Source organism: Diadema setosum, chromosome 8, assembly GCF_964275005.1.
Source record: "Diadema setosum chromosome 8, eeDiaSeto1, whole genome shotgun sequence".
Classification (NCBI taxonomy): domain Eukaryota; kingdom Metazoa; phylum Echinodermata; class Echinoidea; order Diadematoida; family Diadematidae; genus Diadema; species Diadema setosum.
This window is the reverse complement of record NC_092692.1, coordinates 1653005-1679548: the sequence shown is the minus strand read 5'-3', so window position 1 is coordinate 1679548 and position 26544 is coordinate 1653005. Positions and strand designations below refer to the sequence as shown.

At 39.8% G+C, this 26544-nt stretch overlaps 5 protein-coding genes across 5 annotated transcripts in view; 2 read left to right on the top strand and 3 right to left on the bottom strand.

Annotated features, from left to right (window-relative positions):
• Positions 1 to 836: 836 nt before the first annotated feature.
• On the bottom strand, positions 837 to 5558 carry LOC140231950 (rRNA methyltransferase 2, mitochondrial-like). Its single transcript, XM_072312097.1, has 3 exons — positions 5096 to 5558; positions 4155 to 4308; positions 837 to 1880 (listed from the first exon to the last, which is right to left on the bottom strand). Exons 1-3 carry the CDS (start codon positions 5288 to 5290, stop codon positions 1450 to 1452), a joined length of 780 nt encoding a protein of 259 aa, XP_072168198.1. The 5' UTR covers positions 5291 to 5558; the 3' UTR covers positions 837 to 1449.
• Positions 5559 to 7592: 2034 nt separating this feature from the next.
• Positions 7593 to 7964, bottom strand: LOC140231974 (late histone H2B.L3). Its single transcript, XM_072312126.1, has one exon. The coding sequence runs from the start codon at positions 7962 to 7964 to the stop codon at positions 7593 to 7595; it is 372 nt and encodes a 123-aa protein (XP_072168227.1).
• A 4926-nt stretch (positions 7965 to 12890) lies between these two features.
• On the bottom strand, positions 12891 to 13202 carry LOC140231976 (histone H4). Its single transcript, XM_072312127.1, has one exon. It carries the CDS (start codon positions 13200 to 13202, stop codon positions 12891 to 12893), a length of 312 nt encoding a protein of 103 aa, XP_072168228.1.
• Positions 13203 to 13956: 754 nt separating this feature from the next.
• Positions 13957 to 14488, top strand: LOC140231973 (histone H3, embryonic). The gene has a single exon (XM_072312125.1). The coding sequence runs from the start codon at positions 13957 to 13959 to the stop codon at positions 14365 to 14367; it is 411 nt and encodes a 136-aa protein (XP_072168226.1). The 3' UTR covers positions 14368 to 14488.
• A 5244-nt stretch (positions 14489 to 19732) lies between these two features.
• LOC140231695 (uncharacterized) overlaps positions 19733 to 26544 on the top strand; it is a 28640-nt gene continuing 21828 nt past the window's right edge. The window contains exons 1-4 of the mRNA XM_072311848.1: positions 19733 to 19832; positions 21732 to 21833; positions 23647 to 25572; positions 25771 to 25863. Coding sequence (XP_072167949.1) covers positions 19812 to 19832; positions 21732 to 21833; positions 23647 to 25572; positions 25771 to 25863 — 2142 coding nt within the window. The 5' untranslated portion in view covers positions 19733 to 19811. The remainder of the gene's footprint in view (positions 19833 to 21731; positions 21834 to 23646; positions 25573 to 25770; positions 25864 to 26544) is intronic.

The window sequence follows — 26544 nt, the reverse complement described above, 5'->3', positions numbered from 1 at the left end:
AAAGGAAATTCCCAGTCATGTTTTAATTGTACAGCTAGCTTTCTGTCGTATTTATCATCTGTTTCTTACATATGTAAATGACCAAAAGCTGTTGTACGAGATCTGTGGATGTAGAACTACGAAAACTGTGGGTTACTTTGATTTGCATTGTTTTAATTTCATTGATGCTGCGTGCCAATGTGACGGGTGTGCTAGATTTGTCTGTTTGGAGACAAGTGCACATTGATGTAGACTTAACAAGTAGACACATTTCATCCAGTTTATGCCAATGGAGATACTATTTGCAAATGCGTCAAATTACACATGCGCAAACTATTACATGTTATGATACGCTATTAAAACAGCGCATGATTTTACACTACAGTGTGTAATACTATTTCTTATCTACACTTGTTCAAGACATTCAATGATTTTAAAGAAAAAGGTGATAATTTGATTTTTAAAGGGTTTTGTTTCTTCTACGTTATTCCTATTCTTTACCTTGCCCTATGTTTGGGAAAAGTTTGTTTAAAAATGAGAAATCACTTCTCTATACATGTATATACTAGAGCACATAAAGTGCATGTGCGTGTTCTGTGATTGTGCATACTCTAAATTTGTATGTATAGTGCAGAATTTGTAATCTGTATGATAAAGTATGACATGTAATGTGTAATAAAGTTAGACACGATCCAAATCTCCCATGTGGTGTTAGAAAACATGGTGTAATAATGGTGCAACATGTAAGAAGGAAATCACACCCTGAGTAATGCAAACTACTGTGACAGTTTTGACATAATTATGTAAAGAATTATGATCTTTGTAAATTGTACATAAAGAAGAGGAACTATGGAATGTTGGTGAGAATTATCTTTATTTGTACAAATGAGGTACCCAGTGCAAATTCACTCAAGTGTCTTTGTCTTAATAATAAAGGCAAGTTGAACATGATCACTTTGCTTGATGTTGCTTTATTGCCTTGACACAGACCTCATTACTGTACAAAAACAACACAAAATGAAGTACAAACACACATCTACCTCTCCCTGCCTACAAATTTGAAGTCAAATTCCATACATGATTTCTAGTGATTGCCAACTGTAAGACAATGAGTAAATTCAAGTTAAATGCTTCATGCACCGATGCCTGAATATCAGAATGAATGGACCACATCAAGATTTATTGTGTGCACATCTGATACACAGTATTTGTATCTTCATGTGAATCCTCATTTAAGAAGAGAACAATTTGCAAAAATGAAGGCGTAGGCAACAGATCTTTGACTGAAGATCGGAAGACAAGCAGACAGCAGAGAAGATCGATGTGATTACATGGCTTGAGAAAGTCCACAGGAGTGGATGAAAGCTCACCCACAAAATTGCTAAAGGTAGAAGCCGTAATCTCCTGTTACTGTATTGTAACATCCCCAACCCATGAAAGTTTTCTTATCATTGTACATTGTATTATCTGTTACGTGACGGGATGTACTAAGTAGCGCTTGAATCCCTTCGCCAGCAAATATATCTCTGAGGAATCCTTACGGCTTGCCTCGGGCCTGAGAATCTTCATAGTCCGGAAGCCCTGGGCTAAGTCACTTTTGAGGAGCCCCATATGGTGACCATCCCACAATTTGGCCAGGAAGTTCCCATTTTCTCCCAGAACTTTGTAAGCAAACTCTGCAGCTGTCCTGACCAGTTCCACGATTTGCTCATGGTCCATGGAGTGGATTCCAGTGGCATTCGGTGCCATGTCGCTCAGGACCGTGTTTGCCAGCTGCCCATCGAGATGAGCCAGGATCTCTTGTTGCGTTCCAGGGTCTGTGAAATCTTGCTGGGATAGAATGACGGCGCCCTCTATAGGCTGCATGTGCAACAGATCCACTGCTACCACATTTCCCCCTTCTGTTCATGAAAAAAATTAAAGTTACAATTTACAATTATGTTCATCATAAGCAAGCATGTATGGTAGATAAAGAAGAAATCCCCCACTTCTCGAAAAATGAGCAAACAAAGAAAATCAGCAAGCAAACATTTAGCATAGTAAGCTATGGAAGCTTCAGAAGCATTTGCTGGTTTATCAAGGCACAATTCTGGCACAGTCTAGACCCATGCTTTGAGATAACCACTGAAAATAGCTGCAGGTGTAATACTACTGCTATATTCCTTTAAAAAAAAAGAAGCTTATTTCAAAAATGTTTTTAAACTGGGGTAATAGACAACACTTTTGTTGCATCACTAGTATTGTGGGATACCATACAAGAATACAATACTGTACGAGCTGAAATTTTCGCGTACAGATATTTTCGCGAATTGCGACTTGGAGGACATTTTCGTGTGTTGTTAATTTCACGGCTGCGAGGGTCTAACTGTACTTACTTATTTGTGCGTTGTTATTTTCGCGTGTCGTTATTTTCGCGGTTCAAAGGCGATTCACGTTTTGCGAAAATAAAATCACCGCGAAAATTTCAGCTCGTACAGTATGTACATTGTTTATCATATGTAAGGATTCTTGCAATGCTACTCAACAGCTGCAGTTTGCTCAAATTTTCATTGTTCTGTTGAATGATCATTTCACTAACTACTATGATAGAGTGACAAGGGGAAGGGGTTGATTGTACTTTAGTATACAACTTTATATTTGTAATGTAGACAAAATTTTATCATATGTATTTTATGTGTCTTACAGTAATACAGGGGATTAAAATGCTCTGAAAGTGTAATTGTGTAAGTGTGTAATTCCACACCATATCTAAGTAAGCTTCTATGCCATTAGTAAAGAGTAAAATACATTGCATCATTCATATCAAATCAATCATTGAAGTCTGGTAATAACCTAGCAATATTGACATTCTCGGGCAAATTGGTTTGAGGTTGCTTTAGAACACATTGACCAAAACTCCAACTTCCAAAATATTTTGTGTACAGACCACAGGAGAGATGTGAGGTGTATAATGACACTGCCTCTTCTCTTTGCCTCCAATACCACTCTTGAACATACGTGAAAACATGTAAACATATTAAAATTCCATTCACTTTATTGTTTGAACAAAGTGATTCTTCAAACATTTTGTATAAGTCATCTCATTCACCTGTACTACAATTAAATTTAATTTTATTTAAATCACCATGACCATGATATGGAAGTGAGCCTTAAAGGGTACTTCCGGATGATTTTCAGACTTTTACATTTGAACAACTATAAATCAGTTAAAGGGAAGATAAACCCCAAGAGCAATGTGGATTGAGTGAAAGCAGCAACATTAGTAGAATACATCAGTGAAAGTTTGAAGAAAATCGGACAATCGATGCAAAAGTTATGAATTTTTAAAGTTTTGGTGTTGGAACCGCTGGACGAGGAGACTACAAGAGGTTATGACGTATGAGTGGACAACAATACCAAGAAAATATAAAGAAAATTCTACAAAAATCCATTTTTCATGAAAATTACAAATTCCATCAAATTGATATTGACATATGTTAGGGGTAGCAATTATTCTCCCTGCTTTCTGAAAGAGGTTGGTCCATTGCTCTTTCATAATTCTAGAAAAGTGAATTTTTGTTGAATTTCCTTTATATTTTCTTTGTATTGTTGTCCACTCATACGTCATATCCTCTAGTAGTCTCCTCATCCAGCGGTTTCAACACCAAAACTTTAAAAATTCATAACTTTTGCATCGATTGTCCGATTTTCCTCAAACTTTCACTGATGTGTTCTACTAATGTTGCTGCTTTCACTCAATCCACATTGCTCTTGGGGTTTACCTTCCCTTTAAACTGAGTACAGAGTTTCACAATTTATAGTTATTGGGATGAGGAATGAGAATGTTTCAAAATTTGTAACAAATTGCAATGAACAAGGATGATGACATGGCAGCCTCACCATAGGAATGCATGAGTTGGGGCTCACGGAAGCAGAACAAAAGAAGAAGGCATGCATAGATTCTTCACAGGTGAACTTGTTGAGCAAGTGGTATTGTAATGGATTTGCACTGCTACAGTTCTGAAATATATGAGGCTCTGATGTCATCAACACTGTTCAGTGTAATTTGTTTAAGATTTTCAATTTATTGGTTTCTCTGCTCAAGGACCACAACAAATTCCACGAATCTCTACATGGAGCTTTTGATTTATGTACTACATGATGTGAAAATCGTCCGGAATGCCCCTTTAAGTCACCTGGATCATTTGCTCTTGTCCTCTCCACGGCGACTTGGGTCCAAGATCCAGGAGCAGCCCCACAGTCTATCACAGTGTGGCCAGGGTGAAGAAGTCTATATTTGGCATCAATCTCAAGCAACTTGTAGGCACTTCTGGCCCGGTAGTTATCAACCTGGAGATAAAGGGATGTGGAAGGGGAGTTTCTAAGAGATGATGATGCACTGATATATTGATATAAAACTGAAAAATGCTGGTACTGTTGCTATTCATCATTCCTAAGTGGAAAATGACAGAGAATTTAGAATTTACCTTAATACTGAAAGATTCTCAAATGTTGCTTTTTTTCAAGACACAGTTTCAGATTGACCAGAACATTTGGTGCAGTACAATGAATCCAATATAAAGATGCATCAATACATTTTTAAGCAAGACATGGTCACATGACAGTCAATAAATGAGTATTATCTACAGTATTTACAGTATATACTATAACATCACTCTACAAGACATCCCGGGGTGCGCGAGCTGCTTCGTAATTTATGTATGTCTTGGTCATTTATTTCCTGAAATCAAACTTTTGCTTGACCGGTACCTTTGATGTTACATCCTGCTTGCATAAATAGATCTAACTTAGTGATTAGCTCCTCGATGTAGGGGCCTAGATCTACGTTTTCTTTATCACAACCAGAATTTTTAAGTATGAGCAAGTTTAACAAAAAAAAGTGTGCCATGCTGGCAGTTTTAAAGAACCAATGTTTATTTTTAAAACTTATTTTAATTTATAAACTTTACATGTGAATCACGATCATGGGCATTGATTCATCCGTAAACTTACTTATACTAGCAATGACTAGTATCGCACAAATGACGATCCTTTACATCTACGTTCTAGACATTTGAATCGAGTAGGTACTGAAGTAGGTGTAGTTTATTTTCCAACATGCATGGTGATTACATACCTGTGCCTGTTTAACGAATGGATCGTTAACATGTCTGTTCAACCACTGATGGGAGCTGTGAGATTTTCCTTTCATAGACGTAAATTTACGCTGCTTCTTGAGCAAGTGTAGACTCGTATGAAGAAAACGGTTTGTTGTGGCTAAAGAGCCGACAGCGTGGACAAAACTAGCTCTATGCACCAAAGGATACATCATAACAACATGAATGCTTAGGATGAATATATCATGGAGTCATTTTCAAAGAGTAATTAACTAGAGTACGCCGTTGCTTGCGCTATACTTCAACCAGCACAGAACTGAACGGATGGGACTGAAAGCATATAATATTTACGGCGATACAATACAACCGATGCATTCCGTGGCGAGCTCACGAGCATGGTTTCAGGCCGCACACACACACCTCGTGTGAAAACGCGTTGTGATGGATGGACATTATCCCATAAGCATCCAACGTGTAACCGCATTCGACGGATCGGATCGGAGGAGAGATTCGATGATGATGGAGCTGGCTGGATGGAGCCCAAGGTCGAAGGGGTTGTGAGGATTCTTACGTTGGGCGCGGCTGAAGGGGGAATCCCCTATTTGCACCTTGCGGCATGACTAGATAAGTCCTACACTTGGACCACGACAGGTTGCTTGTTTATTTTCCACAACTAAGTACAGGTGGAAAATGAAAAAAAAAAAAAGTTGAAAGGGAAAAAGATAAACACACTCGGGAACTTTCTTTTTCCGTATCCTTATACATGTATGCTGCATTTTTCAAATGTGTATGGAAAATCATGTAGTTTTAGACAATGAAGGCAAATCAGCCATAATGAGATGACCAAAACAAGAACAAAACTAACCAAAATGAATGTCTCCAAGATACATTTAGATATAAAAGAGAGGGGACATCGTATACCACCAGTACCGTTTGGTCACAGCAGGGAGGTTCCACCTCCCTGGTCACAGTGTTATCTTGCCAACAGGGTGAGGAATATTTTATTTTTCCACGTGGGTGCTTAATTGAATTAAATTGTTCCCTTCTTTCTCTTTCCCATGCAGTTATTCACGTTTTCTTTTTTTTTTCTTTTTTTTTCTTTAAGTCTTTATTGATCAAATCAACAAATCATTCAAACAAAATCAAAATATTTACAAGATTAGATAGAGCAGTTTTCACATGATTATAAGAAATGTTATTCACGTTTTCTAATATAGAGTATAAAATCTGTATTTCTTCTATTTGCTCATTAGACCCAATAACCCCCTTCTCCCCTCCAAAGTTTTACATTAAAAAAGCATATCAATTTTCCATTCCGCTGTGCGTGTGTGTGGTTATACATGTATTGTTAATTCGAGTTCGTGTTGTTTCCTTGTCTTGTTTTTGATTGCAATATAAATCTTCACGTATATAAATATGACGCTAATCGATGTATGTGTCTTCAGAAGTGTAGCTATTGTCTTTTGCTTTTGAGTGTGCAGAAATGGAAAAGTATAAAAAAAAAACGAGACAGAGAGAATGGGAGAAGCGTGGACCTTTCTTTGCATTAACCTCGATGGATCATTTGCCTTCGACAGGGACGCCAAAGTATTGTACTGTAGTACCCCCCCCCCCCACCACCACCACTACCACACCACAATTCTTATAGAGCTAAAGAGGCATACACGCGCTGGAGGCGGTGAAACCAAGTACATGTACGTAGGTATGAGAGAACCTCCTTGGTGAAACCAAGGAGGTACACTTTACTACAGACTCGCCTATGCTACACTGTGTACTAGTACCTCCTTGATAAAACAGAGTTTGGGCCATTTCTGCAATGCAGCAACGCAATTTTGGAGATGGTGTTTTCTATGAGATCTGCAGTACTTTTGTGGAAAAAAGGAAAAAAGTATAGGATACATTTACATGTATTACTGCTAAAGAATAACGGGTAAAAAAAAAAAGAAAAAAAAAAAAAACTCTATCGCGTCAAGGAGCTAATCGCGTCGAGGGTTTGCCATTCCTACGTTGTATTTTTTCTATTATAGATAAGATACTGAGAAACCATGCACTTACGAAATATCATTACAGAGCATATCTCGTACTAAGAAGTTTGTTTTTTTAAATGGAAATTGGTTTTGAAATGGCCGAGATATCCAGAAACAAAGCAAAACAAAGAGAACCTAATAAGGTGCGTCCCACCCTTTGCTTGTAAAGTTGTTTTGAATATCTAAGCTACATGTATTTCAAAACCAATTTTCATCAAATAAACATGGAGTTCCCATTGAAATTGCATGTTCTTTCACATTTTCATAAGGTTTCTCATCATCTCAAAGAAAGTAGAAACCTGAACTAGGTCTCGACCATTTACCACCCCTTTCATGAACTTTACTATATCATTATACTACATGTAAGATTAAAATCTCCAAGGACTACGTACTTGCGCAGAGTTATTGAGAATATCTAAAATCTCTTTCTTGAATGTTTGGGTGGCTCTAAAAAGAGCCGTTGGTGTCCAAGAAATCGACAAGAGTCAATTTACTTGGAGGTGGTGTACTTGGTGACGGCCTTGGTGCCCTCAGAGACGGCGTGCTTGGCCAGCTCACCGGGGAGGAGAAGGCGGACAGCGGTCTGGACCTCACGGCTAGTGATGGTCGACTTCTTGTTGTAGTGGGCAAGGCGGGATGCCTCGGCAGCGATGCGCTCGAAGACATCGTTGACGAAGCTGTTCATGATGGACATAGCACGGCTAGAGATACCAGTGTCGGGGTGGACCTGCTTCAGCACCTTGTAGATGTAGATGCCGTAGCTTTCCTTTCGCCTCCTGCGCCTCTTCTTGTCCCCACTTGGCCTGGGGGCCTTGGCCTTCTTCGATCCCTTCTTTCCAGCAGCTTGAGCTTTAGCAGGCATGATGAATGAGTTGTTCTGCAATTGTGCAAAGTGAACTGATGTGCATCTGAGAACACGCAGTATTTATATGCGAGGGAAGGATTCACCTGCACTGGTAGTATGTAAATTTGGATCCACTGCACAACGGCAAGCGCCAATCGATAAAGCTGTATTCAGCGCTTCGGTAGCGCACATGCGCAGAACAATTACGTATGCAAATATATCCCGCCAAAATCATTGCACAGTTGCACTTGGTTCGTTTGTCGCTTGTTGCGATTGCTTCATGTGCGTATGATGCATAGTATAGTACACGTGTATTATATCCTGATTATATACGTGGTTTATGTGAGACTGATTTGTATGATACTAGTACACTAGTACAGAGGGAGTTTCTGTTCTTATATGCTAGTTACAGTAAATAATATCACATCGTCGAAGTATGCAGTGATATGGTAATATTTAATATCCATTAAATATTATATAAGACGCGATTGAGGCAAAATATGTTTGTCATGTTTGCAACTATAGTGTCGATTCAAGCGCATGTAAGACCAAAAATTCCAAAATGTTTGTCACGTTTATCCCCTTATCAGACCTCGAGGCAATGTGAATTAGGGAATTATGCAGTCTAATCAGGAAAAGGCTGAAAGAAATGTCTAATACCTGAGAATAATTATAGTATATTTCAACTGGTAAAAGTTGTGTGTATACGTAACATTTTTTGTGCTCCCATATACAGACTCATTCGTTCACATAACCAAATTTTATATGCAGATAAACAGGAGAGAGGCATATATAAATTCACTAAATGATTGATTTCAATACAGATTTAGATAAGTAGATTGATAAACAAGCAAACTATCGCAAATATATGATAATAATGTATGCCTATGAGAAGAAGAGAGAGATTCAAAAAGGGACAGGTAATAGTGAGAAAGGCGAATGAAGCAACGAGGTGGTACTAGGAGACAAAGGGCAGCCGTTGGAAAACTGCTTTTTTTTTGCAGAACCAGGGTTTGAACAGGAAGGTGTTTTTGACCGTTTCACCTCCCCCATACGTCTATCTGAGAAGGCAGAATTCTGGTAGAACTTTTCCTAGTAGGTCTTCCACTTTTCTCTCTTGAAATATGGATAAGAAAGTGGGTATTAATGTATACAAACGTTAGGCACAATTATGTATTGGTAGCCACCAGTGTGTAGTAATATGTGCATGTGCACTTCCATCGAAGGTTGTTAGTTTCCGCATTTCGTCATATTAATATGTCTATTGTTTCCGCACGTGGAAAGTTCGCGGTTTTTTCTTTGTACAGTAGCTTCATGGTAAAAGTTTTTACGTGTACTACAATGCGGAATGCCTGCTTGCCATGTTCATCACACTCCACCCCACAGGCCACAATGGCAGTGGATGTTCTCACCACACATGCGGTCGTTGGTTATTGCATTACATCCGTGATTATGAAGAATGTACACGTAGTTCAACGTTGAGCACACTGTGCATCAGGACAGCTATAGATTGTATAGCATAGTGATTAACCTTGGTGTTGATTCAGATAATAAATGTGGGTTGAACTTGTAATCAGTAAAATTGTTTAATGTAGAGCATTCGCAGTCGTGTTAAGCAAGCATAATTAAAACATGTACACAAGTTTCTAATTGACTTATCATAATGATAATAATATCTTTGAAAAATTGTTTGTTTTGAATACAAAGATATCATGTCACAAAGATACACGTATAATGACGAAAATTATAGGAGTTTTGATAATTTCGATTTTGATAATTGTCAAAATAAACCTAATTATGAGTATTATATGAGTTTCAATAACTACAACTGATATCAATTATCAGTAAGTATAATAGAGTGCTTTCATTTTTATTATTGTTACTATGTACAATTACACATAATTTTATATCATTTAATATTCATGATCACCACCATTAAAGGGATCGTATAGCTATGGTTGAGACCTAATTTCAGGTTACTAACATTTTTCTTGGTGAGATACAAAAAAAAAATGAGAAACCTCATATGAAATAAAGAGCATGCATAATTCCACGAGGAATTCAACGTTCGTATTTGATGAAAATTGGCTTTGAAATGGCTGAGATATCCAAAATAGAGCGATTCTAGTAAGTGCGGGACCCACACTTTATTATGATCGCTTTGTTAAACTTTGTTCCTGGGCAATATAAGTAGAACTTAGTCATGAGTGAGAGTTTGAGGAATTTAGGACAGTCCGTTCAACAGTTTTGCATTTTTAAAGTTTCTGCTCAGTCACTGCTGGATGATAAGGGATTGTCCAGCTTGTGATGTCACATAACTATATACAATAATATAAAGTTAAGAAAATTCCATGTATATTTTCACTTTTCCCGCATAATAATAGAGCAATTGACTTGCCTATTTCAGAAGGCAGGGGAATAATCTTACTCTTAACATATGTCAGTGACAAGTTCATGAAATGTTTTTCAAAACATAACATTTTTTGAATTCTCTTTATATTTTCGTTATATCGATTTACGCATGTATAGTCTTCTCATCTAGCAGTGACTGTGCACATACATGTACTAAAAAATTCTTAACTTTTTAGAACGGATTCCCCCCCAAACTTTTACTGTGTTCTACTATATTGCTGCATTCACTCAATCCACATGTATGAAGGAGGACTTGTCCTTTTAGTGAAAAGATGCAGTATATATAAACTTTGCTACACACGTGTGTTTAATTCATGAGTGCAATGTATTGTTTACATCATTTTCCTCATCAAACCTTATTTGTGTGAAGCCAAAGAGATATTTTTTTGTAGTTGTCTGTAAAATCTGAGCTGTGAAGGTCCGTGTTTGGCGTGTCGTCAACAGCTTGGCTATTACAAAATGTACCATCAAATTGACTTTATTACTTCCGCAATAGGTTCCAGAATGCGGTGTACATGACATGTACGAGATACATACATGTAAAAGGGCATACAGCTACAATGTATGCTCGTATACTTGTGTACTTTATTGTATGCGAGGGTTTTTTTTTCCACTCAGTTCATATTCTTCTTATTTTTGTTCCTCCTTTTTTCTCCCTCTTTTCTTTCACTTCTTTTGCCTTTTAATTGTAACTTACTATTTCAGCTTTCATAATAATTATAATACATACAATATGTACTGACATCAGTACTATGTGTCCTATCTCCCTTGCAAAATGTATTCACAATGGTTGGAACCCGTGGTTACAAGCTTTGCTTTTGCGGTTCCCTCGATTTCACATGTTATTGAGAAATATCTTTTATGTAGATGATTATGCTGATACACTTTCCAGTCATGATCTACTTTATACTGTATCATATTTTGAATCTTGCTTGATTGTACACTTTGTTTTTTTTTTCTTAGTATATATGTATAGATGTCAAGTGAAATATAGGTGTCTCGAGTGCAAGACCAGTGCAGTTTCAGTAATTCAATAAAAAAAAGTTAATGGTATATACCCTGATCAAGATGGTAGTTATACCATGGACGTACCTAGGTCCATGGTTATACTTTGAGTTTCTTTCCAAGTCCAAAAATGATAATGAAAACTATCGATTCCCTACGAATATTATTTTTTTTTTTACTCTCCCGATGCATCACGTAAAATGTCTGATGTTTCTATTCTAGTATAATCATGATAATCTTTAAACTTTTATACAAAAAAAAAAAACAAGTTTTCGTAGGTTCCTTTTTCTTCCTGTCTGCCTATGTAACTGTAAAATGTATTGCGACATTCTATCTACAAATCAAAATATTCGTCTACTGAGTGACGACAGCGTGTCATCGGAGACCACTATATTTTCAACAGGTCCAGTCTGGTTTTCCCCAAAGGCAGGGAGGTGTCGACGGATCTTTGGGTTTTTCCCAAAGAAAAATTCAGAATTCTTGCGTCGAGTTGTGTTTATTGTTAACCGATTGACAAATTGCCCTTCATCAACACAGCCGCAGGGAGGTGACTGATGTAATTTACGAGTTTAGGACAAATTGCCCTTTATCAATGATAATTTATGCGCCAAAGTACACCAGCCCAGCACCTATGATTTACGTCGATGAAGGGCAGGTTGTTATGTGTCAATCAGTTGTTAGTGATGTTACTTCTGAACCCATCATGGACCTACAACGTAGCTCCATGATCCTATGTACATGCCACTATGTTTGCGTTGTTATAAAAGATGTTTTGGGTTTTGATTTGAACGAAGCTACAGTTCAGCATTTCCTGAATTCTAATGTTGTTCAACAGTTTGGGGATCGCTCATCTCTTAGTTATCTCTTCATGTATGGATTTTGCTTTTGAAAATTAAATCCTGGAATTACTCAAAGGCCCTGTTTACCTTAGGGAGCAGTGATTTAAAAAATGTTGAAGATATCACTTTTGAGACGTACGTTGCATAATCGTAGGTCAGTTGCCTCACAAAACATCCTAACCATATAACCTTTTTTTTTTTACAGTAAAGCCTAAAATATAAAGAGATACATGTATCACTATTTTTCTCATTAAACCAGGATTTTTTAGTCTGGAAACATTTTATTTTGATTAAAACTACTGTTCACATTTTGAACATTTAACAATATTTAACATTGATTATACATGTTCCAATTTTTACGTTAGTTGTTTATATCCTTAAACATTTTAGAACTATTTTGAAGCATTATTGCTGGGTATGTGTTTCATCTGCAAATGCTAAATTATGCCTTTAAAATGGACTTAAAGTATCTGCCTTGTACTGGCATTATTTGGATTAGTGCAGTTGCCAAATTATGACCGTGACGAACAGGGTAGGGATAGAAGAGAGTACAGGGAGAATAAGGAGTAAGTAGACACTACTAGCGAATATCGAGTAATCACTCAAATTTCTTTCTTGAATGTTTGGTGGCTCTAAAAAGAGCCTTTGTAATCCAGTGTCGTGTGAGATCTGGAGCGTTGTCAGCTTCTTAACCGCCGAATCCGTACAGAGTACGTCCCTGGCGTTTCAGAGCGTAGACGACGTCCATGGCGGTGACGGTCTTGCGCTTGGCGTGCTCGCAGTAGGTGACGGCATCACGGATGACGTTCTCGAGGAAAACCTTGAGGACACCACGGGTCTCTTCGTAGATGAGACCGCTGATACGCTTGACACCACCACGGCGGGCCAGACGGCGGATGGCGGGTTTGGTGATTCCCTGGATGTTGTCACGCAAGACCTTGCGATGACGCTTTGCGCCTCCCTTTCCGAGTCCCTTTCCTCCTTTGCCACGTCCAGACATGATTGCTTGATGGTTGTTTCGATGAAATTAGCTGTCCACGAGTAAAATTCAGTATTTATACACATATTGCGGACCTAGAGGGGGTGTTAGGCACAGTATCGTAACCAGCGTTGAGGGCGGTGTATGGCATTGTGTCCATTCAATCTCTGAAACGACACCACGGTTTTTTCACTTTTTACTCACTTTAACACACTCAGATTTAGATTTCTCTTTGCTATTTGATTACTTTAGTACTGGTTTTGTTGATTACTTGCACTCAATCAGCAGTTTCGAATAAGTCTGCGATAGAAATGGGTAATAATCACAAGAAATATATCGCAGTGGCCTGTAGAAATATAAGGCGGGCAGATCGAAATTTGCATATTCTATTCAACGCTAGACAGGTGCATTGAGCGTCACTTGGAGGGGATTTTTAATACGCGATTTTCTCTTTATTCCGCTTGATTATATCCCTAGTAACTTGCAGGATCTATTTCTAATATGATGGCGAATTGCACTGCTATAGTGGATTTGTAAATTATTGAATGAGTTTGTGAAAATAGTGATATTTACTTAGGATCTAGCGCTCGCTGGGAGGAAGAAACGCGTGATGGTCGCAGTAAAGACAGGTGAATTGCGTCCTCTGATTGGTCAATAATACTAACCAATAAAATCCGTGAATGCATCAGCCAATCAGTACGCAGGAAGTAGCCCTTATATAGTTGCGCCGGGCTTTTCGAATCAGTTACTCGTTGAGAACAATACTCGAACTAAAATGGCCCGTACTAAGCAGACCGCTCGCAAGTCCACCGGAGGAAAGGCTCCCCGCAAGCAGCTTGCCACCAAGGCAGCTCGCAAGTCCGCCCCAGCCACCGGCGGTGTCAAGAAGCCTCATCGCTACAGGCCCGGAACCGTGGCTCTCCGTGAGATCCGTCGCTACCAGAAGAGCACCGAGCTGCTCATCCGCAAGCTCCCCTTCCAGCGTCTGGTCCGTGAGATCGCTCAGGACTTCAAGACCGAGCTCCGCTTCCAGAGCTCCGCCGTCATGGCTCTTCAGGAGGCCAGCGAAGCCTACCTGGTCGGTCTCTTCGAAGACACCAACCTGTGCGCCATCCACGCCAAGCGTGTGACCATCATGCCCAAGGACATCCAGCTTGCCCGCCGCATCCGTGGCGAGCGTGCTTAAGTCGCTAGATCTCTGATCTGACGCAACAACCGGCTCTTTTTAGAGCCACCATATATACAAGAAAGAATTCTGAGAATATCTTGATCTAGGTGTAGTTTTTGCGTGAAATTTCCAACTCCCACATGCACATCAAGGTTTTTTTTTTTTTTTTTTTTTTAGAACAAGCAACACATACCTGCCAATATGGTTATTATACTACCTAGATAATGCAGATAGTAAACTGGATCCGTTCCGTAGTCCTCCGTGGATCTCATGTCTTTTTAGGCCTACTCCCTTGCCTTTTTGTCAAGCCAAAAAAAAAAGAAAAAAAAAAGGTTAGCCTCCTAAAACCAAGGATTGCCATTTCGATTTACATGCAACCCAATCTACAGTTTCTAAGGTCATTTAGGGCAAATATTGATCCTGATGCTGTACATACATGTATTGTGTTCAATCAAGTAGGTATGAGGTTCTCTCTTACCTCCTCCTTGGTTCAATGGTATTTGTACAACCATGGTCCTATCACTGCATGCATGGTGCAATCTACTAGTGACCTTATGTTCAAAATGCATACAATGTATATGGCAAATATGGATACTGTAGGCTAGTATCGTAGGCTAGTACCGTAGGCTAGTATCGTACATGAGAGGTAGATAGTAGTACGGCCTACGGTAGTGGGTTGACCCAAAGATCGGTCGGTATACTAAATGGTCGTCGGGGATATGTTCCGCGGAGACTACGTCTGGCTTCAGACAAATCAAACCTCTATGTCTGACGGAGTAGAGCCGATAAAGTAAAAACTAAAATACATGTATAGATTAAATAAAAAGATTTTATTCGACTCTTCCGACCCCATTCCGGGGTATGAGAGTACAACACATAAATACAAGATATGGTCATTACAATATCAAAGAATACATGTTTGCGATATACTTACAGTTACAATGATGTACACATATAAAATAGTCTATACCTACTAAACACACATCCTGTACAGTGATATACAAATTGGCAAGCAATCATATGAACCACATTTCATTACGTACGACCAAACAATCGTGACATACAACTACTGTATTCCTTCGGACAGACAGATATTTCTATCTAAGTAGTGGGTTACCATGGTAGTGCGCGGCGCTCTATCAACTTTGGAGGTGATACACCCACAGAACTCTAGTTCTGTGGATACACCTCGGAGCTCCCTGGGATTTCCCCATCCACCATAATAAACGCGCGCCATGTGCCAGTTCCCGCCTTTAGACACACCCCTAGTTTGCTACCATGGCGACCCCTCCGCGCCCTCCCATCTTGTCCATCCCCGTATTATTACTAAGCTAAGGAGAGAGATACCCACATGTATCCTACTACCACGTGTTAGAGAGCGCATGTTTGCGGTGGGCAGTAATGTATAAAATTTAGTCTAGCATTCATCGATTTGATATATGAAATCATCATATGCGCTTATCCTAAGTTACATATACAGTTTACATTGTATTACTAGTATTCTACCACATGGAAATACAGTGTACTAGAGCAGAGGCGGATCCAGGAATTTCGTAAAGAGGGGGCGTGTTTACAAAAATAAAGGGGGGGCGCACGCACCCCTCCCCCCATTTTTTCCTTTTTATTTCTTTTGTTTCAACAAAAAATAAAGGGGGGGGGGCGTGCGCCGTTTGTGGTCCTCACTGAATCCGCCCCTGTAGAGAGTAGTAGTCACATTTCAAGTGGGCAAGAAAGTCACGTGGTTGTGTGATCACGACATAGAGCTGTATTACTGATATGTAAATGCAGCAGCTCTATGGATCACGATTAAATGACTGTGGTGTAAGAGTACACGGTACCTGGTACATTGTTGTTGCAATCCATGAATCGGCTTCATGGTATCCCATTCCCAATCCCAGGGCAGCGCAGATTGTGATGTGCGAGCTCTCTTCACTTTCTCCACGCTCTCTACACTGGCTGTGGTATGTGCGTGCATGCTTTCCACCAAGCAAGAGCTTCGAAGCTAGCAAGTTTGTATTTCCACGTCACGTCGTTGCATGATGCATGGTTACGGCATAGAAGTGGTAAGGAAATATATGAAAATTTTGGTCATATTGAGTATTCTGTATATCGGTTGTAGTGTACGTGTCTCCTAAGAAGTCTTGGAAGTGCAGAAGTGCAATGTAGTTCACAGTCTACACGGCACTGAATAAAGTCAGAATGAAGAGTAATTGTCTTGAATTTCACGAATGGGTGTGCTGTGGTGGTCGGTGGTAGTACTAGTGGTGCAGTGCATTGCATTGGTTGCTGCTGCACTTCAGTGCACATGTTTGTGTATGAAACTAGGGAGGTTGGTGTTAATTTGATAGTAACTGTTAGAATGTAAGAGAAGAGCTAACTCACCATAGATAGCTGCCAAGTATCAAAGGACTGTATCCATAATTCAGCTATTCCCCTCCCCCCCCCTTTTGAAACTCTTGCTGGTATAAATTTTGTAAATTACATGCAGTATGTACTGTAGCTGGTGGGGGGCAGGGGGAGTTGGACCCCATAATATTTTTATTACCCCACAATCTCCCCCAAAATCAAATCAAGGTAAACTAATTAAAAAAAGCATGTATGATAATTCTCAAGACTGCTTCTTTAATTTCAAAGTACACCAACAATAGGTATACCATAAACATTGGTTTTGTTTGTTATGTTTTGTTTGTTTTGTTTTGCCCCAGCCAGTCACATAGACATGCTGGATCACCCTGGATCACCCCGGCTCTGATCGGCGGTGATCCGGGGAGAGATCTGTGTGGACACCTTGGGCATCAGATAGCATCCGGGGGTGCGTTCGAGTGCTCTCCTATAGCGAACTGTACCGTACCCAGTACCCGTGCCAGAGGAGCGCTCAACGCTCCTAAAGTGTACCCTAGCTACCGTACTGAACCGAGCCAAAAGTGGACCACTTCCTGATGTGCTCCAGAAGCGTACCAAAAGCGTACCAAAAGTTCGCTGTAAAGCATGCGCATATCATGTGCATACGTCACAATGCAAAAACATCATTCTCTTTGTTCGGGACAGCTGTAAGTGGTTCAAGCGCCAGGTGGATGACATTCTTCCTAAAAAATGTGTGACCTTTTCTAAAAATAACTCGTGAGGTACGTTTTCTTGACAGAGCGCTCGAACGCTTCAAATCTGGCACAGTTCGGTATGGTATGCTTTGGTTCGCTTTAGAGCGCTCAAACACACCCTGGGAGGCCAACACAGCAACTTTTGGAGGTCAAAAACATCCGGCTTCATGGTCCATGTGGCTGCCGTGTCTAGCTGCCATGTTAATTGATATGTGTAGACGCTGCACTCTTCTGGCCTTATCCGTGTAGCTGCCGTGTTAATACCATGTGTACGGTCATATCGACTCTCGTCGACGCTCCATGGAGGTCAAAATTATCTCGTAACAACCCGGATCATCATGTATATCCTTGAGGATCCGTACATGTTTATTTTATGTGACTGGGGCCTAAGCAGTGTACATTGGAAGGAGCGAGTAGAGTAAGCCCATGTAAAAATTGTACCATATGATACTACTAGTTCTTGGACCAATTAGTAGGTCAGTCACAATATCATTAATTACAAAATATGTATGGTAGGCATGCTGTAGTTGCTTGAGTAATGGCATTTGATACGGCTACTGCAGGGGTAATACTAATAGGCCTACCTTTTTGCCCTTGGAATTGACACTTCACCCTGAGCTGCTATTTCTTGTATATTTCTGGCATTTCTTGTGCTTTTACTGTTATGCAAATCTCCATTAAGGGAGAAAAAAGTTATAAAGCTCAAATAGCTATATCCAATGTACCACTGAACAGTGCCTGATGGTGCAATGTATTTAACCATACTACAGAAGGAATCTGATATGCTTCAATTGTGCTGTGACATGGACAATTCTGATCTGATAGATTGCATCCAACCTGAGGAAGGGATTATTTTAAAAACTCCTGAAAATAATCTACCTGTTAAAGGCGTAATTCACTGTTTGCAGATGAAACAAAAACCCAGCATTCATGCTTTAGAATAGTTCTAAAATGTGAGTTAGGGATAGAAACAACTACTAAAAACTTTAATCAGTAAAATTTGATATAAAAAGGGAATTAACCCTAAAAAAAAAAATACAAGTTGATTGAGTGAATGGAGCAAAATTAGTAGAATACGTTAGTGAAAGTTTGACGAAAATTGGACAATCTGTTCAAAAGTTATGAATTTTTGAAGTTTTGGTGATGAGACCGCTGGATCAGAAGACTACGCATCGTGATATCACATATGTCACCGTGCATCACAAAACGTACAAAAAGTTGCACACACTGATTTTGTATGAGAGCTGAAAAAAAGTGAAAAAGGTCAACCCAGCCAATCTTGACTTTTTTCATATTTTCTGAAAGAGCAAGTCTTCTACATTATACTAAAGTTTGGGATCCAATCATAAAACGAAAAGGAAATTGGGTTTTTAGCAGTTTTTTCTGGAACACTTTTTGGTAGAATATTGTGATTAGGTGTTTCTCATAGAGTCCACTTTTCATTTCTTAAAAACCCTGTCCATGCTCGTCACATCAGTAGAAACAGAGTGGGTAATTACAAAATTCTTGAAATCTTAAATTGTTATTGGATGATTCTACATGTTATTCATTGGATCACATAAGGCATGCCAGTGCCCTTATCTGCGTTGTTAGATTTGCAACTTTCTGGTTCACTGCATTTTGCTAGTTCGATCCTCACATTACCCTGCTGTACCTAGCCTTTTGCAAAGGCAGCTTGCTATAATTTCAGCACACGCACACAAAGAGCAATGGACTCGCACACACAGCACATGACCGGCGAGCTGCGAGTGTAATCTGATCTCTGTGTGCGCGCGAGTCCACCGCCGCCGTATGTGAGTCCATTGCGAGCCGCCTTTGCAAAAGGCTATGCTGTACCTGGCATCACCGCATATTGCCCGGTAGAAACATGTTGGAGAGTAGCAATATACAAGGTGATGCAAGGGACAAAATTGTCTGTGATGTGAGGTGATACGGGGTGTCCAGAATAAAAATAGAAACAGGCCTTTAGAAAAAGAAAATTTCTAAACCTTCAGTAAGGTTGTAGACATTGGGTATTATATGAAGATATACCGGTACATTAAGTGTTTTCAGAAAGTGCTCTTTTGTTTTGAGGAAATGTTTGAAATGTCAAAGGCTTTTTTTTTTCCTGTTGATGTAGAACTCCCTTTATGGAATATATCTTCATTGTATCTGAATCATTTTTATGGGAACTTAATTCTTCAGAACGTTATCACACATACCTATATATACACCACTGCTGTAGAAGGATTTGGCTTTTTATACATATTTATGCGCTACATCTGTTTCCAGGTTGACACATAAGCATCTGTAGGCTTCCTACCAGCAGGACACTACTGGAAAGTGGGAAGAAGTGTGAACATTTCAACAAACTGTCCAGGAAGGATGAGGCTTCCAAGCAAGCAGGTACTTGACGAATATAACTGGTCTCCCAACTCCTAAACAAGTAGATTTTCATTAAGATGATTGAATAAAGGAAAAGAAGTCAGATTTTTTTTTTAAAAGCCAAAATGGTCTGCTGTGTTTATAATGAACTTTTTGATTCAGTAACTTGTCTGTGAAGGCATGCTATTAGAATCTGCTGATGTTTTGACTTTTGATATGGCCCATTCCACAGAGATTTTCTCTCATCGGTCGCTCATCAGAAGCTAAGTTTATCGCTTCCGGGCACCCACTGAATTGTATCGAATCGCAGTCCGATTGGTCCAACTTGTGTTGGTCGACTATCAGGTCAGTGTCAGACATGTCGGGGAGGGGGGGGGGGGGGGTGGTTATTCAATGAGGCAAGATAATCTGATGAGGATCACATGCTACATGTCTGACACTCGCCCGATAGTCGACCAACCAAATCGGATTCATCGGACTGTGATCCGATACACTTCGATGGGTCGCTGAAAGCAACAAACTTTGCTCCGGACGAATGACCGATGAGAAAAAATCTCTGTGTAATGGGGGCATTATTTTATGCCTGTCATCTAATGGCACCTTGTACTAGTACCATTGTCAACTTTTCACATAATAGCCCAGTGAGCATATAAATATGCTTCATTGAACTCGTAAATTTGCTGTAGAGGAACAAAAGTACTGAAGTTTAAACCATGTCTTCTAAGGTAGTAGATGAGAAAATAGGTAAATAGTGTGTTGATGTAAAATAGTACAAGTATTAAAGATCGAAATAAATCATGCAATAACTACACAAGTAGAGAATTCACTGATTTTATAGGATGCCCTGTGATCTCTTGCTGTTATGGAATGTCAAAACTATGAACTTAGAAGCCCCTATTGGCAAAAGTGACAAGCTTTCACTGTCGTGTGGCGTCATATGGTGTTCTCAGAGATTGATACGGTATAGACAACAACATGCATGATAATCATTCAAATTCATGAAATTCTTCCGTGGAGATGTTTTCATTGCAACTGATTGACAAAAGGCAATTTGTCAATCAGTTGCAATGAAAACATCTCGACGGGTGAATTTCATGAATTTGATTAATTACGCAGTACCCACTGCATGCTATAAGGATTAGAACCAACACTTGCTGTCAGGCGAAAGCTTGGTAGTCTAGTGGAGATGACGCCTTCGGTGATCAGGAGGTCGTGGGTTCGAATCCTGCTTGAGTATGTGCACCCATGATTTTTTTTATCATGGTTACTACTCAAACACTGATCAATTCAGTGCTTAATTACGTCGATGTAGGGCAATTTGTCAATCAGTTGCAATGCATGATAATCATAATATCGTAATTTCCCTTGCTGGTCATGATGCCTCTACCTCTACTTACTGGGAATGAGTTCTCATGTGACTGTGGGATTATTTATCCAGGCATTTACTGTCAATTTGTACAAAGAATTTGAATTATGGATACCGTCAAAATATCTTTATTTTACCCTAATGCCAATTAAGTATAGGCAACTCCCATCAGAACAAATTCCTCGGGACCGACAATTTTCTTTCATTATTTTGTTACATCCGAACAGTGAACTATACAAAGATAGGATGATGATAATTTTGGGACCTGAATATTTGCTGCCTTGTAACAAGAATTTTATAATAATTGTAATCGTTATGACAGGAGCACACTGTGATGAAGTACATTGAACTCCCATTATAACGAAATCCTGTTGACTGGCAGTTTTCTTTCATTATATTGAAATTTTGTTATAAACAAACAAATAATAAAAATACATAGGGCTGATAATGTTGCTGCATGAATTTTTCCTTTGTTGTGACCGGAATTTCATTATAACCATGTTTGTTATAATGGGAGTGTACTGTACCATAATTTTACCTACATCATGGATCAGGTGCTTCTGAGGGTATTCCCCACCTGGGACAGGACGAAACAGAAGCACACAGCTCTTCGCATCTCTGTCAAGTATGGACCAGCCTTCCTGCGTCTTCTGAAGGTGAAATGTTGTGTATATCTTAACCCGTTGAAGACCAGTCCCAAGGATACTTGGGCAGGTGTCTATGGGAAATGCATGTTATAGACAAATCAGCTCGCCCTAAACAGGTTAATGCCCAACTGGAGTTGTAGGAAACCATCTTGTTAATCCAAGAAATCTGTGTTAGGATTATCACTTTTCTTGCATAAGTGACCTTTTGCAAATTTTTGGTGAATGCTCCACACTTTGGGTGGGGGTTGGGTGCAGGAGCACTCATTGACTTACTATATCATCAGAAACCTGATCAAAATGCAGCGAACATATGAGGAATGAGAACGAATGTTTATCATTCCATTTACAGAATATGTAAGAGCTATTGTTGGTGTCGTTCCCAGACAAAGTTTGAGTTCAATGTAAGGGAGTCTACCTGTTGTCAGTTGGTCATTTGTGGTCGGTCAGTTGGGAGATTGGTCTATTGTAAAGTCCATGTAACATGTTAAAATACTTTATCAATCGTATGCGGCCTCAATATAAATCTGTACAGTGGACTCCCGTTGTGGCGAAGTCCTCGGAACTGGCATTTTTCTTTCGTTGTATTGAAATTTCATTATAACTGAACAAATCATAACAAACATGGAGTGAACAATTTGGGGGTCTGAATTTTTATTTTGTTGTAACCGGAATTTCATTATAACCGTGTTCATTATTATGGGAGTGCACTGTACAAGACATGTTATTTGTTTTTGATTTTTAATCCAACCATTGCCATGTTAACCATTGTATTCATTGAAATATGAAGCCAACTTTCTGCACAGAGTATTATGCAGTTACAGTTGAACCTCTCGTATCCGGACAAGTCGGGACCGGGGCTCATCCGGATAAGGGATTTGACCGGATATGGGAGACTCAATGCTTTATACATGTACATATACATACACATGTACTGATGTAGCCCATTGTAGTACCACATGTAGTAAAGTGTATACTGCAACCTTTTCATTGTTACACTCGATCAGTAACAGACCCCAAAATAGAGGTTCGTGTTTGCAAGAATGAAATAATTTTCTTTTATAAATTCTTGGGATGATTTACCTAAATAATACAATAAGAAATGTATCAAGTATATGTAATTCATGTGTGTTTGTGAAGGAAATCTCAAGGAGTTGGGAATCCCCCATTCCTCCTGTGATTATAAAAAAAAAAAAAAAAAAAAAAAATCACGGCGAGATTACGTCCGTATAATAGAGAGATCCGGATAAAGGGAGGCCGGATAAGAGAGGTTCAACTGTATTATAAAGCTAGGTAATTTGCATATTGCATATAATAAAACCAGTCTTTGAATTTTGTATTTGAACTCTTATGGATTTATAATGTGCATTTGTGCAATTCACTTTTATTTCCCTCTTTGAAAGGGGTTAATTCTAGTTTCACTTTGGGATGGTAGGTGTTAATGTGTGTATATACCCGTGTTCAGAGAACAAAAAAGAGAAACAATGCACCAAATTACTAGGGGATAGCAGAAAGGCTGGCTCAAATCTATGCAACCTGCCTCACCTCCTACCCCAACTTCCTAGCTTCTCTCCAACAAATGGCTACAACAGTCACGACTTTTTAATTATTTTGTCTTATTTGATATACTTAATCTGTTTTAATGATTAATTGTTGACAGAGACGTTGTTTGGGTCATATAATGAAATATATGTATCATGGATATTTTAAAACACAGAGTGTTGAGTTCAATGAAAGATGTTTCTGTTGTATTGATATCTCCATCTTGAATCAGATCTGATATATTTATTTTGCCACAACATTTTCTTTTTTTTAATGCTTTCAGAGCACTTCCTCCAAGATGCAGTCGCAGGGAGGGGACTCTCTTCCTGAAGTCAGGAAACGAGAACTAGAAGACAAAGTTGTGCTAAGAAGCTCCAAGAGATTGAAAAGATCCTCCAGTGCTTGCAGCCCAACATCCATGACTGACTCACCTTCTGCAGTGGTGGAAGATGATGGTGGAGTTGGTGAAATGCACTTTGTGGGAGCATCATGCAAGCAATCTACTACCCAAAGTGCTGCAGACATTACAAAGGGAGCTGGAGGGAAGATTCTGCCTTCCAAACCAGATGGTGTGAAGGGAGAGAAGGCATCATCTGATGATCACATTCCAAGCCAAGATGTGAGAGGCAAAGAGCATTCATTATCATCCTACGGACTGGGGGAAGACATCCAGCGGCAGCATGTCTCAGAAATGTCACACGAGGGTAAACTTTCTACAAGTGATGAAGCAGCAGACATGGAGGCAAGGAAGACGCCTAACCCAGCAATTAGGAAGAAAAGAGAACTTAGAAGCAGACACAAGTCATTACATTCCACGAGGGAAGCATCGCGAAAGAATTATCACCCTTGTGAGTCTGAAGATAATCAGGAGGAACTCAATGTGAGAAGATTTCCATTAAAGGAGGGAACAAATGGTTTGTCTTCTGCAGGAGGTAGTGTTCCAAGTGTCCCTGTAAATGATGGGAAGGTTTGTGTCAGTGAAACATCAGAGGAGTGTGAGGAAATCAAAGCCTATCAAATTCAAGTTGGATATGTGGAGTCAGACGAGTCCAGTGATAATTTTAGGATTGCAATGAACAACGATCCCATGCTCTCTGCAGTAAGCACAGTTGGTGTGAGCCAAGATCTTCAAGGCAGTGAAGACTTGGCTTCTCACATTTCAGGTCTTCGCTTCCAGAGTCTTTCAGTTTGCTCGTTGGAGGAAAATGAGAAAGCTCAAGATGGAGAGAAGACCTTGCTTGACTCCTCACCACTTGTGAATAGCTCTCTGGCGGAAGATGTTTCCCCGACATCTGCCACCTTTGACAGTCTTCTCCCTGGACTGGAAATGCTGCAAGTCTGCAGACGATCACAGGATGCCTCTGGTCCTCAAGACTCAGCTTCTCGACTGGAGGTAAAATGTGACAAGGTCAAAAAAAGTCCCAAGAAAAAGAAGAGCAAAGGGAAGAAGTCCAAACAGGAATCTATGATGTCCCCTTCAATGATTGCAGGAGGCAAAGGGTGTCACAAGAAGCCGAAGCAGATTCCATCTCCTATGAAAAGCCCAGTCTTTGAGATGGGGCCTCCAGTGAGTAATTGGGTTAATCTGAACAAACCAGTCACGTCCCCATGCCATGTTTTCCTCAAGGACAGTCTGAGTCTGAAGTACCCAAGGATGGATGAACTACAGCAGTTAGGTCCATTGGAAACTTCATCAGAGCCACAGGATAAGGGTCTCTCGACCTTTGGGGACAATCGGAGCATGAAGACCTCTCCATCCAGTGCTGAAGATGGTACTCCAGCAGCGTGTAACTGTCCAGCTGTCACCCAGGAGAAAGCGACCAATGAGAGACCAGGTCAGGACGCGCAGGAGCAAACTAAGGGCAGTAGGCTCCCTTCTCCTAAAATGTTTATTGAGCAGTTCCTGGAATATCTGGAAGGCGAACCTGATGCTATGGTCGGCAAGACTGCGAACAGTGGGGAAAGTAACAAAATGAATAAGGACTCCGTACACAGTGAGCCTAGGAAGCAACCCAAGAAAGAATCACGTTCTGATGGTCGAAGGGGGCGAGGTGGATGGGAGGCGTCTCTGAGACAGTGTCCGCAGAAGATCACCTTGTTTCAGCTTGGTCAGACGCCTGGCACCAACGGTAGCAGGTCCACACCCAAGGACGGCTTGAAATCTCCTGGCAAGAAAGGAACCCCATCCAAGAAAAAGATGGTCTCAGAGGTAAGGCTCATTGCTAGACTTATAGCTTTCTCAGCCTACTTGCTAGAAATGACCTCTCCAAGCTAGCCATACCAAAAATACTGTCTCAGTACGAAATGCCTGTGATTGTAGTAGCCAGAGGGATGTAATCAATATGTCAGTGTACAATCAATGTTTTGACTGACTACACTAACACAACTTGTGATTATATTTTGGAAGGTGAAGATAGAGAAGGATCTTCCATCTGAGACGAGTGCTGTGACACCAAAGTTGGAACTCATAAAACGGAAGAAGCCCAGGGAGGTGGCAAAGGTAATTCCTGAAATAAATGTTTTCAAATTTGATTTATTTTACATAGCAGCTAAATAAGCCAGGGCTGTCTGTCGAACCTGTAGGTACCCAATTTTTGCATTTTTCATTGGTCCATTCAGGAAAAAGTTACTTGTCCGACAGTGATTTTTACTGGTCCTGGACCTTTGGACTAGTGTCAGTGTGCAGAATTGGATAAGCAATACACACTTGTGAGCAAACAGCCATGAGACATTGTCCCCTCCTGTGGACTGAGTAGTGAGGTTAGAGTGCATAGGCATAGCTTCTGCTATCAAGAGACTTGAACCAGGGACCTTGTAACTGATATCTCATGGTCTTCTCCACCAAGCCACAGCAGCTCCTAATAACGTCATGGCATACATATCGTATACGTAAGCGATGTATTCTTTGTGCTGAATTATTTTAAGTGATGGCTAGGATCTGGATTGCTCATGCCATGAGCTATTTCTGTGATGCTTTGTTACTTTGCTATTGATAGTTAAATCTTCAGCATTCAAGCCTTGTAAGAACCAGTGTTACCATACATCTTTGAAAGTTTACTCTTTTTTTGTGACATATACCACAAATTATATATTTGAAAGGAAATTTGTGAATACCAAAATGAAAGCCTGCATTTTGCATTAGTAAGTAGATTCAATTAATTTGTTTTGTTTGATTGTTAGG